The sequence below is a fragment of the Rhinatrema bivittatum genome, chromosome 4 (genome assembly GCF_901001135.1).
Source record: "Rhinatrema bivittatum chromosome 4, aRhiBiv1.1, whole genome shotgun sequence".
NCBI classification, from domain to species: Eukaryota; Metazoa; Chordata; class Amphibia; order Gymnophiona; family Rhinatrematidae; genus Rhinatrema; species Rhinatrema bivittatum.
Window position 1 is genome coordinate 42,800,747 of NC_042618.1, and position 13,551 is coordinate 42,814,297.

Here is a 13,551-nt window from a genome sequence, read left to right on the forward strand (position 1 = left end):
ATCATCCCCCACCAGGAAGCCGTTCCATGCATCCACTACCCTCTCTGTAAAGAAATATTTTCGTAGATTACTCCTGAGTCCGACCCCCTTTCACCCTCATCTCATGACCCCTTGTTCTAGAGCCTCCTTTTGAGGGCTGCCTCTTGTGCATGGAAACCTTTGAGATCTCTAAATGTCTATCAATCTCCCCTATCTCGCCTTTCCCTCCAGGGTGTACATGTTTAGATCTTTAAATCTATCCCCTTATGCTTTAGAATGAAAACCGCTGACCATTTTAGTAGCACCCCCTGGACCAACCCCATCCTGTTTATGTCCTTTTGAAGATGCATTCTCCAGAATTGTACACTGCATTGTCTGTACTGTGCAACTTGCAAACATGGGAGAGGATAAGTTGCTACTAGAATTTGCATTATGAGCTCTTCCCTCTGACTGGTGGAAGACTTTCTATGGTTAGCTTTAGCTTAATTGAGTTAAATCCAGCATGCTTATAGGCAGACTAGCTTGAACCAAACTAACAGTGAATTATTCTCAGGACTTGCCTTTTGCATTCCCAGCTTGCATGCTAGTATGCTTTCTCCACTCATTGTGGAGCAGCATTGCAGACCACACAGGTCCTTGCGTACATTTGGCAAATTATCTTTCTGCACAGTTTTAATTTTCCATGTAAGTACATGGGGAGAATTAATTAATGATGTACAGAACTGCCTTTTAAAATCCCGCTTTTCCTTAGCAGATGAATTAATATTTTGTATTTTTTATTTTGTGAAAAATGGTGTTATGAAATCATGGATCTGTTTTTCTCATTGGGGTTTGTGAGGCTGTTTTAATGAGGCTCCTGGCACTTATTTATTTTATTTATTTATTTTTAATTTTTATAGACCGAAGTTCTTGTAGGAACTACAAATCAATCCGGTTTACATACAACTTTTAAGTGCCCAAAAAGAGTAGGGAGCTTTACATAGAACAATTGAACAATAAAACAGGTAACAATAGAACAATATCAATAATGATGGAACAAATAGAATAGATAACCAATTATCTATTCTATTTGAATGAAAATGGATGAAAATGAATGAAAAATGGTATCTAAATACATTTTTTTGTTTATTTTGTGCTTCGATTCACTCCTTCTTTTCTTCTGTTTGTTCTAGATCATCTTGTCTACAAACATTGCTGAGAGCTCTGTAACTGTTCTTGATGTCAAATATGGTAGGGCTCAAATCTCTTTGTATAACTATTATTTAACGTGGGGGAGTGAATACCACGTAACTCAAACTAAAGTGCACATGTCTGCACTTTTCGTCCTTCATGAAATAAGGAACTTATGGATGATCCAGAAAAGCTTTTGTGACCTTACGTCTATCGTCAAATGTTAGACTTCCTGCAACAATACTAGAACTAGCAAAAAAAAAAAAAAAAATTCATTAATATTCAGTTGATGAGAAATAAAATTCAAGCTTTCTTTTCCTGACATTTAAATGGAGAGGAGAAATGTGTATGTAAAAGCTTTTCCATCTCATCTCACCTCACACCTTTTATAAACCAAAGTAAATTTGGCTGCTACCAAATCGATATGATAGAAAAGACAAAAAGAAAGCTAGGGAAACTACCACAATGGATTCAGGGGAAAGCAGACAGCATAAGAAATTGACTTACTGGGTCAGGCCGAGGGTCCATCAAGCCCAGTATCCTGTTTTCACCAGTGGCCAATCCAAGAAGCAAGTCCCCAAGCATTAAATAGATCCCATGCTACTAATTCATGCAACAAGCAGTGACTATTCCCTATTGATTAATAGCAGTTTTATGGATTTCTTCCCCAGGAGTTTATCCAAACCTTTTTTAAACCCAGCCACACTCCCTTTAACCACATCCTCTTGCAGAGAACATGGAAATGCAAATTTATCATTGTGTAAGGCAGAGCTTTCCAAACTTTTCATGTTGGTGACACACTTTTTAGACAAACATAATTTCGTGACACAGTAATTCAGTCTACCAGCAAACCAGAAGTTAAAGGTTAAACGAACAAAATGTATTTCAACAATTTATGTATGTTTCCTTAAATATATACATAAATAAAATGTTTCACAACACAACCTATCTCATAATAAATATTTGCAGGCTTCCACTTCCTCCATGCTGATCTCGTACATTGTGAGATCGGCATAGAGAAAGTGCTACTCTTGCACATTCCCAAAGATTACATGTGCCAATCACTAAAAAGTAATTTTTTTTTTTACCTTTGCTGTCTGATCTTAGTTTTCTAATCGGTTGGTCACAGGCTTTTTTTTCCACCTTTCCTTTCTTGTTTTTTTGCCAATTCCTTTTACAGAGTCTTTTTTTCTATTTCTTTTCTCTCCATCTGTCTTCCCTCAAACACACAATCAGGCTCTCATTCTCACACGCTATCTCACACATTCTCACACACACAGGCTCTCACTCACATGCAATCTCACACATCCACAGCTCTCACTCTCACATGCCTCTCTCTCATACATACATACATACTGTCTCTCTCGTGCACATGCTGTCTCACTCTCACTCCTACATGCTCTCTTGCTCAAGCACAGGCTCTCACTGGCACATGCTGTCCCTCTGCACGGGTTGCCGAAGGATGGGCTCTTCAGAGGCCCTGATCTTCCTTGGCCGTGACATGGGATCTGCAGCGGCCCTGCTATCGGGTTTCCTCCTCTTCTCGGGCTGCCGCGACGTGGGATCCGCAACGGCCCATTAATGCTGCTCTTCTGTACGCAGCAGATGCTCCTCCTCCTTCCTGCCCACGCGGCTCCGGCAACGTTTTTCTTCCAGGGCTGCACAGGCAGGAAGGAGGAGGAGTGAACGTGACCCTTTTCTTCGGGCCGTGGTGATGTAAGCTCCACCACTGCCCGCCGATCTTCCTGCTATAGTTCCCTGCTTCCGCCGGCCCTGTGGACCGGGCGACTCACCTCCACACTACAGGCGACACACTAATGTGTCCCGACACACACTTTGGAAAGCTCTGGTGTAAGGTGTATGAGAAAACTACAGGTATAAAATTGTATCACCACTTAAATTTAAACTCTAAAGAAGAAAATATAAACAACAAATCGACCATCAGCAGTCCATTAAAGCATGCCTCACACACTTGATGCTGTGCAGAGCTATTGCCAGTGGACTTGCTCACATTAAGAAACAGAACTGAGATTGTGCCCTAGATAAAGTGGCTATTGGGGAATTTACTTAGTTTCATGGACACAAAATATGAGCAAATTTTAAAATTTATAAAAACAAAACAGCCCAAAAGAAGGAGCCTTTATAAGGGGGGAGAGAAAAATCAAAGGAATCCAAGGTTTTATATTGGCCAATAAACTGACTTTAGCAGGCGTTTGGGAAGCCTTTACCTGTACTGTCAGTGGCTCCATCTTATATTTTCCTGTCCTTTTTCTACCAGTTTCTGGGTGTCGAGGATTGGGCGGTTATAACCCCACCATGATGCCTGTGACCGCGCCTTGGCAGAATACTGCAGAGGTTTCCATTGCCTTTTGCAGCCCACACCCTCTGAACTTTCCACATCTTGGTTAGCTTCCAAAATCTAGTTTGGACTGTCCCACATCAGTGTTGCTGAAGTCTCTGATAGAGATTTCATCTTTCAAATAGAAAAAAAATGACAGTTAGAAATGAAACTAGAAAAGACTGCAAAAAACTATAGTAAGAACTATGCAATGTATAAACAAACCACAGCTGGCTGGTCCAAGATGGTGGCACGTTGCAAGTAGGGGGGCGAGTTGTCTGCTCTGCTGAATATCAGACTTACCTGTTTCCTTGGTCCTAAATGCCTCTGAAAAGGAAGGGGAAGGTTCGAGTGTACCCCACAATTCCCCCCCCACCATCCCCGATTAATGCAGCAGGAGATTATCCGCTTCTTAGACTCACCAGCTTCTACGCCACGAGTCGAGGAGCCCATTGTGCCTGGCGCGGAGAGAGAAACTCCGGCACCGGAGGAGACTTCGCTGAATCCCGATTAAAGGCAAGCCCAGATGCAAAGAGCTGGGATGCTGTCTCATTCTGGAGCACTGATCGAGGGAACTGCTTCAGGGTCAATAGCAGAGGAACAAATGCTGACCGCAGCTTTAGCACAAGCACTACCAACTCTTGCGGTCATCCCGGTAAAGTCTTAACGATGCTGAAACAGCAGAAACCGGATTGGAAGAAGGGGCTACAGGGGTAAGTCTCTATGGAAGAAGCCTGCAACCAACCCGAGAGGGACCCCCGGTGATCCCTGAATGCCCTGAGGTCGTCACTATGGCTGCATTATGGGACTTAGTGGCAGGAATTGCGAATGCAATGAATAATTTCAATATGAAATTTGAGTGTTTGACTAAACAAAACACTCAAATTTCGATTGAGTTACAAAGGAAAGTTGATACATTAACTACCAAAGTATCGAATTTGGAGGGGAAGGAAAAATAAAATTTTAATTTTAAAGCTGTGGTGGTTAGACAGGGAAGCTCTAGCCAGAAGAGTTGAGTCTCTGGAAAATGTTGCTAGATATTTAAATCTTAGAATTTTGAACTTCCCCAAAGTTTTGGGGGAGATTCCCTATGTAACTTTAAAAAGGTTTTTCCAAGAGGCATTTGGTTTTGAACAGGAAAATATACCAGCAATTAATAAATGCTATTTCCTACCTAAATCTACGACATCATCAAATAGATTAAATCTACAAGAAAACTTAACCGAGATCCTTGACGATTCTTCATTAGAAGTACTGGACAGAGCTACCCTATTGGTGTCATTAATTATGACGGATATTAAAGTTATAACGAAAAATAATTTTAGGAAATTTCTGGTGTCCTTCATGAATGAGACTGTAAAAATTTATCCTGACCTGTCTTCCACAACACAAGTTAGACGAAGAGGCTTTTTAGCCGTACGTCAAGCAATTGCTTTGGGTTTTTCTTTTTTGTTAAAGTTTCTCTGTAAATGTGTGTTGAGGGGGGGGGGGGGGTTGAAATTTACATATTCTTTTCTTTAGAATAACTGAAAACTTTCCTAGATTAAAAAAACCCACCACTTCTTCTCCCATAGATATATAAAATAAAAAAAAAATATTATTTTTTTAATTTAAAATCTTTTCTATACCGTCGTTAAGCTAGTTGCCGTCAAACGGTTCACAATAAGGCACAACTTTAAATGTGGTGAGTTATATTAACTAAACAGGTGCCATTAAATACTGTAACATAGTTTCATATTAAATATTATATAGAAGCTGGTAAACGTGTTAATGCTATTTTCCATGTGTATAAATAATGGTTTAAATATCTCTAAAAGTTGCTGGACTAACCTTCATATTGTATTGATTTTTGGTCAAATGGAGGTTCATTTTGGTTTTGAAAAATTTGTTTTAAGTATACTTTGAATCTTTGTTCCCCCATGTATTGCTATTTTGCAAAATTCAGTTTTTGTAAATTGAAAAATGATAGATAAAGAATTAAACCCCCCCCCCCCCCCCCCAAAAAAAATAAACCACAGCCATCAAGACCAGAGCATACATGGATCTTAATATAATTAAAAAAAAAAAAATGTCCTAGTGGGTAGCAGATGGACTCAGGACCAATGGGTATAGTGTACTCCTGGTAGCAGTTGGGAGACTGAGTCAGATTTCAATCTGACGTCAGCCTACATGTACCCGTGCAGGAAGCTCTGCTCTCCAGTATTTCTCAGTCTCCTTAGCAGTTTGGGACACTACACAAGCTTGCACAGCATTAGAAAATCCAATCTCCACAAGAGGAGCCCCGCTCTCCTGCGGTGATACCTAAGGGTCCCTCCCCAGTCGAGAATACCTGAGGTGATTTCCGAGATCCCTCAGAGGTAAGCCTCTGTCCGGTAGCCGGCCCCCAGAGTGGCTGAGAGGCAGCGGGTGCAATACCGAGGGGGGCGGTGAAGATATTTTCCCTCTCCCCCTGCAGCCGGAGACCGCCCGGCACGAGACTGGGAAGCACAGAGACAAGGTAAGGTAGAAAACTTTCTTAGTCTCTGAGGCTCGGATAGCCGCACAGATCGTCCTTCCGGCATCTGTTCTATCGGGTTGAGCAGCCCTGATGTGGTGCGAGGGTCCTCCCACATGGAGACCCTCGGGAAGGGAGGGGGCGCCTTCTTGCCCGCGTGATCGTCGGCAGCATTTCCCCCCCCTTGATCGCCGTATTGTGCACACAGTGGCGCGTGCATCGGTGCTGTGCGTACAAATAGGCCTGTGCGCGCAGCTGCACACACAGCGTCTGCGCACCCGGAGCACACAACTAAGCTTCCCAGCGCGCGCGCACCTACGCACACAGTCGAGTTTTTAAGGCACTCCACGCGCACAAACCATGGCACTGCCGGCCAGTAAAACCAAGGGACAAGCCCTCTGCCCAGCCTGCCACCTAAGAGCTGCGCAACCCGAAATGGCCGCTGCCCTGTGCTTACAGTGTGAAGAGGCTCAGAGGAAACCAAGGCAAGGCCCCCCCCTCTGCCAGTAGAGGAATCTTGCTCCACCAATGTTAGTACCCCAGACCTCTCTATCTCCGGCTCAGCCCCTCAGATGGGCCCCTCTGGTAACGCCGCTGGACTCCATATAGACCCAGGAACCTTTTCCTGGGTGGAGTTCTTCAAAGGGCTGCAAACCTTTGCCCAGGCACAATCTGTGCCACCGGTGACACAGCCACAGTCTCCACCAGAAGACCAAAACCTTCCAGGCCCCTCGCGGCTTCCCCGAGACGTGCCTCCTCTGGACAAAAGCCTCCCCTTAGGGGACACAGACACCTCTGAGGAAGAACGAGACTCCCTGGAGGAAGGGGAAATCCCTCCAGGAACGGAACCATATCGAACCATGATGCGTTTCTTCTCCAAAGACGAGTTATCAGATCTCGTGTCTCTGAGCCTGAAGACGCTGTCCATCCCAGCAAGCATGCAGCGGAGCCAAAGACTAACCCTGTTTTGGCCAGGCTCAGTCAGGCCTCATGCCATTTCCCAATGCTGCAGGCCGTACAACTGATTGACCTAGAATGGAATGCCCTGGAGGCCAGCTTCAAAGGAGGACGGGCCCTAGAAGCCCTATCCCCCTGGAACCCTCAGCCAAAGAACTCCTGGTGTTCCCCAAAGTGGACGCCATGGTCTGCGCTGTCTCAAAGCGCACTACCATTCCAGTTGAAGGAGGAGCTGCACTCAAGGATGCCCAGGATAGACGTCAGGAATCCATCCTTAAACAGTCATTTGTCGCAGCTATGTCCCTGCAGATTGCTGCCTACTGCGCCATGGTGACACATGCCTGCTCGTCACTGTCCAGGGACGCAACCACGTCCAGCGAAACATTAGACCGGTGATATCTTTCCTCACGGATGCGACCTCCGACCTGGTGTGCACCTCAGCCAGAGGGGCGTCTCATCCATAGTGGCAGCCAGAAGGCAACTCTGACTCCGAAGTTGGTCAGCCGACGCGACTTCCAAGACGAAACTCACGAGAATGTCCTTTAAAGGAGCCCTCCTGTTCGGAAGCGAACTGGAGAAGTTAGCTGACAAATGGGGTGAATCCCCAGTACCTCTGTTACCGGAGGACAGGATCAAAAGAAACCAACGCCCCTCTCCCCGAAGATCCAAGGGCAGAGGATCCCAGCATTTTAGACGGTACAAAAACACATACCAAGCACCTCGTCCGCAGGCAGGGGCCAGTCCTTTCGGAACAGACACAACAAGAGGGGAGCTGGCTCAGGTCCAGGCCCCAGCCGCACCCCACAATGAGAATCAGCAGACCCATCCACAGGAAGAAGCCGTAGTGGGCAGGCTTGCCCTATTCTACCAAAGATGGGTCGAGATAACGTCAGACAAGTGGGTCCTAACCATCATTCGAAAGGGATACTACCTGGACTGCCACAGTATCCCTCCAGACAAATTTGTGAAATCACCGTGCCACTCCCCCCTCCAAGAGGATGGCAATGGAAACTACACTGGCAAAACTACTCGCCCTAAGGGCAATAACACCGGGGCCCATGCACCAACAAAATACTGGGCACTTTTCCATCTGTTTTATCGTCCCCAAGAAAGGGGGAACGTTCCGGCCCATCCTGGACCTAAAGTCCATCAATCGCTACCTGAGAGTACCACACTTCCGCATGGAAACCCTACGCTCGGCCATAAGGGCAGTACAGCCGGGAGAATTTCTGACCTGGATCTGTCAGAAGCCTATCTACACATCCCAGTCTATCACAACCATCAGCACTTTCTACGCTTCGCGATACTGAATCATCACTACCAGTTCCAGGCACTACCCTTCGGACAAGCCACTGCCCCTCGGATGTTCACCAAAATCATGGTGGTAGTGGCGGCGACACTGAGGAAAGAAGGAATCCTCATACATCCATACCTGGACGATTGGCTGATCAGGGCAAAATCTCCAGAGGAAAGTCATCAGGCGACCACCAGAGTCAATCTACTGCAGAATCTCAGGTGAGTAGTCAACACAGAGCTGCCTGCAGCCCTCCCAATCACTAAAATACCTGGGAGTCCGGTTCGACACCAAACAAGACAAGGTCGTTCTTCCCCCTACAAGGAGAAGGAAACTGATGGACCAGTTGCGAAACCTGTTGACCTGTTTTCGTCCCAATGTATGGGATTACCTCAAAGTCCTCGGCCTCATGACATCAACACTAGAAGTCGTCCCATGGGCAAGGGCCCACATGCGACCACTACAACGTTCCCTACTGTCGCGATGGAACCCAGTGTACCAGAACTACTCCGCCTCCAGTTACCGGCAGATGTGTGGACCCAGCTCCAGTGGTGGCTACAAGAAGACCATATGAGCAAGTGAGTAAGGCTATCCTCACAGACCTGGGTCTTTCTCACCACGGATGTGAGCCTACGAGGGTGGGGAGCCCACTGCTAGGAACTGACAGCCCAGGGGCAATGGGACAAGGAAGAGTCGGGATGGAACATAAACCGATTGGAAGCCCGGGCAGTCAGACTAGCCTGCCTTCAATTCAGTCACAGACTCCGGGGCGAATCTGTCAGGAATGTCGGGCAATGCCACAACAGTTGCCTACATCAACCACCAGGGAGGAACCAGAAGCCAACAGGTGTCCCTGGAAATAGATCCTCTAATGGCGTGGGCGGAAGCAAACCTAAAAGGGATCTCAGTTGCCCAAATTGCGGGAAAAGAGAACGTCACTGCAGATTACCTCAGCAGAGAGAGTCTAGACCCGGGGAAATGGATGCTGTCGACCACAGCCTTCAAGTTGATAGTAAACCGCTGGGGAACACCAGCCATGGATCTTCTGGCAAACCCGGTCCACAGCCCAAGTTCCCAAGTTCTTCAGCCGTATACGAGAACCACAGCCCCAGGGAATCAACTCCCTCATCCAGACCTGGCCACAGGAAGACCTGCTGTACACCTTTCCCCCATGGCCACTACTGGGTGGGTTAATTTGCAAGATAGAGCACCACAGGGGGCTAGTACTTCTAGTGGCCCCAGACTGGCCAAGAAGGCCGTGGTACGCAGACTTGCGAAGACTTCCGGCGGGGAACCCTCTGTACCTACCCCCACACAGGGACCTGCTCCAGCAAGGACCGATCCTCCACGAAGACCCAACTCTCTTCTTTCTCATGGTCTGGCGATTGAGAGGACGCGCCTGAAGAAGAGCGAATACTCGGGGGCAGTGATTGACACCTTGCTCCAAGCACGCAAGTTTTCCACATCACCCCAACACTTATTTCACTACACTGGCTACCAATAAGATTCAGGATTTGAATACAAAGTACTATCCATCCTACATAAAATATATATGAAAAACAAGAAAATTGGCTAAGCTCCTCTATATAACTAAATACCCCAAGAAGAAACCTCAGATCAGCAAATAAGGGACTTCTAAAAACACCACCTATGCATTCCAATCAACTCACCTCAACCCAAAAGAGAGCAATATCTCTAGGTAGCCCAAAATTCTGGAACTCCCTACCAACTGAACTCAGAACTCAAGACAACCTAAAAACATTCAAAAAAGATCTAAAAACATGGTTGTTCAACAAAGCATACCAACTCACCCAATGAACAACACAATATCACTCTCCTCGCCAACCTGAAGAATAAATGAATAAATGAACTTATCACAACTATGGGTTATAACTAAGAAGTGAAACATAAAACAGAACAGTAACTAATTAGCATATGATACCTCTATGTTTAACAGTTTGAACCTTTTTGAAACCCTGTTTATCCCCCCTTAACCTTTGTAAACCGTTATGATGGCTTTATGATGACGAATCCGAATGACGGTATATAAAACTCAATAGATAAATCTCTAACTTGCATACGAATATGGAGAATATTCGAAGCCTGGTGTGAGGACTACGACAACCTTACGCAGACAGTCAAAATCCCCATGATCCTGGAATTTCTGCAGGACTGCTTGAAAAAGGGGTTGTCTCTCAACTCCATCAAGGTTCAGGTGGCCGCGCTGGCCTGCTTCAGAGCCAAAGTGGACGGCATCAGTCTATCATCCCATCCTGACGTTTCCAGTTTCCTGAGAGGGGTCAAGCAAATCCGACCACCACTAAAGTGGTCGGTGCCCCTATGGAATCTCAATCTAGTACTAGACTTCCTGGCGGGAGCTTCCTTCAGACCTACACACAGTCTGTCACTACGGCTCCTGACCTTGAAGACTGCATTCCTAGTGGCAATATGTTCAGCCCGTCACATCGCCAAACTTCAAACTATCCTGTCGGGAACCGTTCCTTAGATTCACACCGGGACCCATCCAGCTCTGCACTGTCCCCTCCTTCCTTCCAAAGGTAGTTTCTCATTTCCATCTAAATCAAACCATCTCGCTGCCATCTCCAGACGAGCATAAGGACTTGGAAGACTCACTTCTTCGCCATCTTAACGTCAGCAGTCTCCTAGTCCGATACCTGGAAAGTTCGGAATCCGTACGAAAGATGGGCCATCTATTCGTACTTCACAGCGGGAAGAGCAAGGGGACGCGGCCTCGTGGGCAACCATAGCCTGCTGGATCAAAGAAGTAATCAAGGCGGCCTACATAGAGGCAGGAAAGCCTCCACCTCTACAAGTCAAGGCCCATTCCACAAGGGCCCAGGCAGTATCCTGGGCAGACACCAAGATGCTGTCCCCCGCTGAAATCTGTCGGGTGGTGACGTGGTCCTCCATTCACACCTTTTCGAGGTTCTACCGCCTGGATGTTCAGGCCCAGGAGGACACAGCATTTGCAAGGGCAGTACTAAGTTGGCCATGAGCAGCCTCCCACCTGGTTCGGGGAGTAGCTTTTGTATATCCCATTGGTCCTGAGTCCATCTGCTACACGCTAGGAAATGTAGAAATTTACTTACCTGATGATTTCGTTTTCCTTAGTGTAGACAGATGGACTCAGCATCCCGCCCACGACTGCCCCAAAATCTGGAAACCTCGGGTGACAATCCCTGAGAGCAAGACAAACATGGGTAAGCCAGGTATTACCCCTAGTTCAAGACACCCATAGTTGCCAGGTGTCTGCGCTTGCACTGGCGGTCTCCAGTTGGAAATAAGTTCAACCAGTCCAAGTTAATCAAGTTATTAAAACACACATATATCCACAATTGCTTTTCGAGGAGAATACTGAAGAGCAGAGCTTCCTGCACGGGCATATGTAGGCTAACATCAGATTGAAATCTGACTCAGTCTCCCAACTGCTATCAGGAGTACACTTTACCCATTGGTCCTGAGTCCATCTGTCTACACTAAGGAAAATGAAATTATCAGTTAAGTAATTTCTCCAATGTGCTTTTTAGAATGAAGCAAAAACATTAATGCAATGATAAAAGCAGGAAGACTTCCTGCAGCACCATTTATAGTTTAATTATTTGCCATACTGCCTTTCCAAACAAAATCAGTGGTTTACAATAAAAATACATTGCAAAACATCAATTATCACTCTTAAAGTAACTATACAGTCATAAATACCTATACCATATAAAACCAGAACCGATGAACATAATAAAATAATGGACAAAAACTTGGTGCAGGATTGGCACGCAAATGACTTTTGGCTATCTTCTCCTATAGTAGTTTTGGGAACAATGCAGCTTACATACAGCTGGTAATAGTAATATATATTTTGATATACCAATTTTCATATAACTTGAAAACTATGTATAGGATACAGCTGTCTTCAGTAGACTTTAAACAAATAGTATCTGCTTGAGAAGACATTCAGTTAAGTACTTTGTTATATTTTCAAAGTAAAAAAAAAAGTTCTTTATGAAAGCTGTGTACTGTGTGTGGTTTTTGGCATGATCTAGTATGAACATGTTTTTCGCTTCACTTTTTCAGTTTATATTAGAAAAAAAATGTGGTTTAAGTTTTGTTTGATTTGGATATAGAAGACATTTTATTCTGGCAAATACAGCATACTAAGTAATTGATATATGGCATTCGACTCTAGAGAAGATGTTCAGAGCTGGTGTTTTCATACATAAGGAATGTTTGTGTTTGTAAAAAGTATGGGACAGACTTCATGCACATACTTCACTGTTAATAGAATTTTTTTTACAAATACTGTAATTGTGATTCTTCTTGACTTTTCAAAAATATAACTACTAAATTCTTACATACAAAAAATGGCCATCCATTGCCCTTGATGCTGCAAAACACCTAATTTTAAGGTTATGGAAATCAACTACTATTTATATGTTTGGTTGGTTTAAACAAAAAGTGTCAACTTGCATCCTGAATGTCAGAATTATATATTTTTATAAAATCAATATGATAATCTCTGCTATTTAAACATAAGCTTTCTCCACAATTCACCCCATTCTGCTTTTTTTTTTCTAGCTTTTTTGACACATTTGCTATGAAAAGTTATTTGAACGTTAAAGAGCTGTGATTGTGTGCTCAGACTGTTAAGGCGTTCGTGCCCATGTTCCTCCTGTTGTGTTCGCAGTGATAGACTTTTGTCTAACCAGAACTTTGGTGTCTGACGAGGACACAAACTATCAGAGTTTGAGGCTGAGCTGGGCTTCCAAGACAAACTGCAATCAGAGAAAAGGTACGAGGGAATGAGTGTCCTAGTGTTGGATTGTGAGTTCATGGCACGGGGAAGGTGGAGTTCTTCAGTATTTCCTGTTCCATATTCTGGTGTTAAATGCAGGTGTGTGTTTTTTTTTTTTTTTTTTTTTTTAAAGTTCCAGGGATTAATCCGCAGTTGTGAAGTCTGGCCACGACAGCAGAAAGAGTTCAGCCGAGACAGGCGCCGATCATAAGCACGTGGGTGCAGTGTGTCCTGTACCCTTTGGGGCAGACTTTTAAAACGGCGCACGCAGGGTACATTTGTGTACATTACCCGGCGTGCACAAATGTACACCCGATTTTATAACATGCGTGCCGAAATCGGAGCGGCCTCGGAGGGAACTTTCCTTCCACTCCTGCCCCCCCCCCCCACCTTTGTTTTCGAATTTATGCCTGCCAGCATGGCCGCTGTGCTGGAGGCCTCGGTCCCGCCCCCTTCCCGCCCCTTTTTCAAAGCCCCAGTATATACTCGCGGCCCCGGGCTTGCGCGCGTCG

The 13,551-nt window shown here is 45.3% G+C and overlaps 1 protein-coding gene across 2 annotated transcripts in view; it reads left to right on the forward strand.

Moving 5' to 3' along the window:
* The window catches only part of TDRD9 (tudor domain containing 9), a 292,409-nt gene that overhangs the window by 107,873 nt on the left and 170,985 nt on the right, over positions 1-13,551 (forward strand). For both annotated transcript variants that reach the window (XM_029598050.1, XM_029598051.1), the window contains exons 12-13: positions 1,152-1,209; positions 12,932-13,036. In XM_029598050.1, the coding sequence (XP_029453910.1) occupies positions 1,152-1,209; positions 12,932-13,036 (163 nt within the window). The remainder of the gene's footprint in view (positions 1-1,151; positions 1,210-12,931; positions 13,037-13,551) is intronic.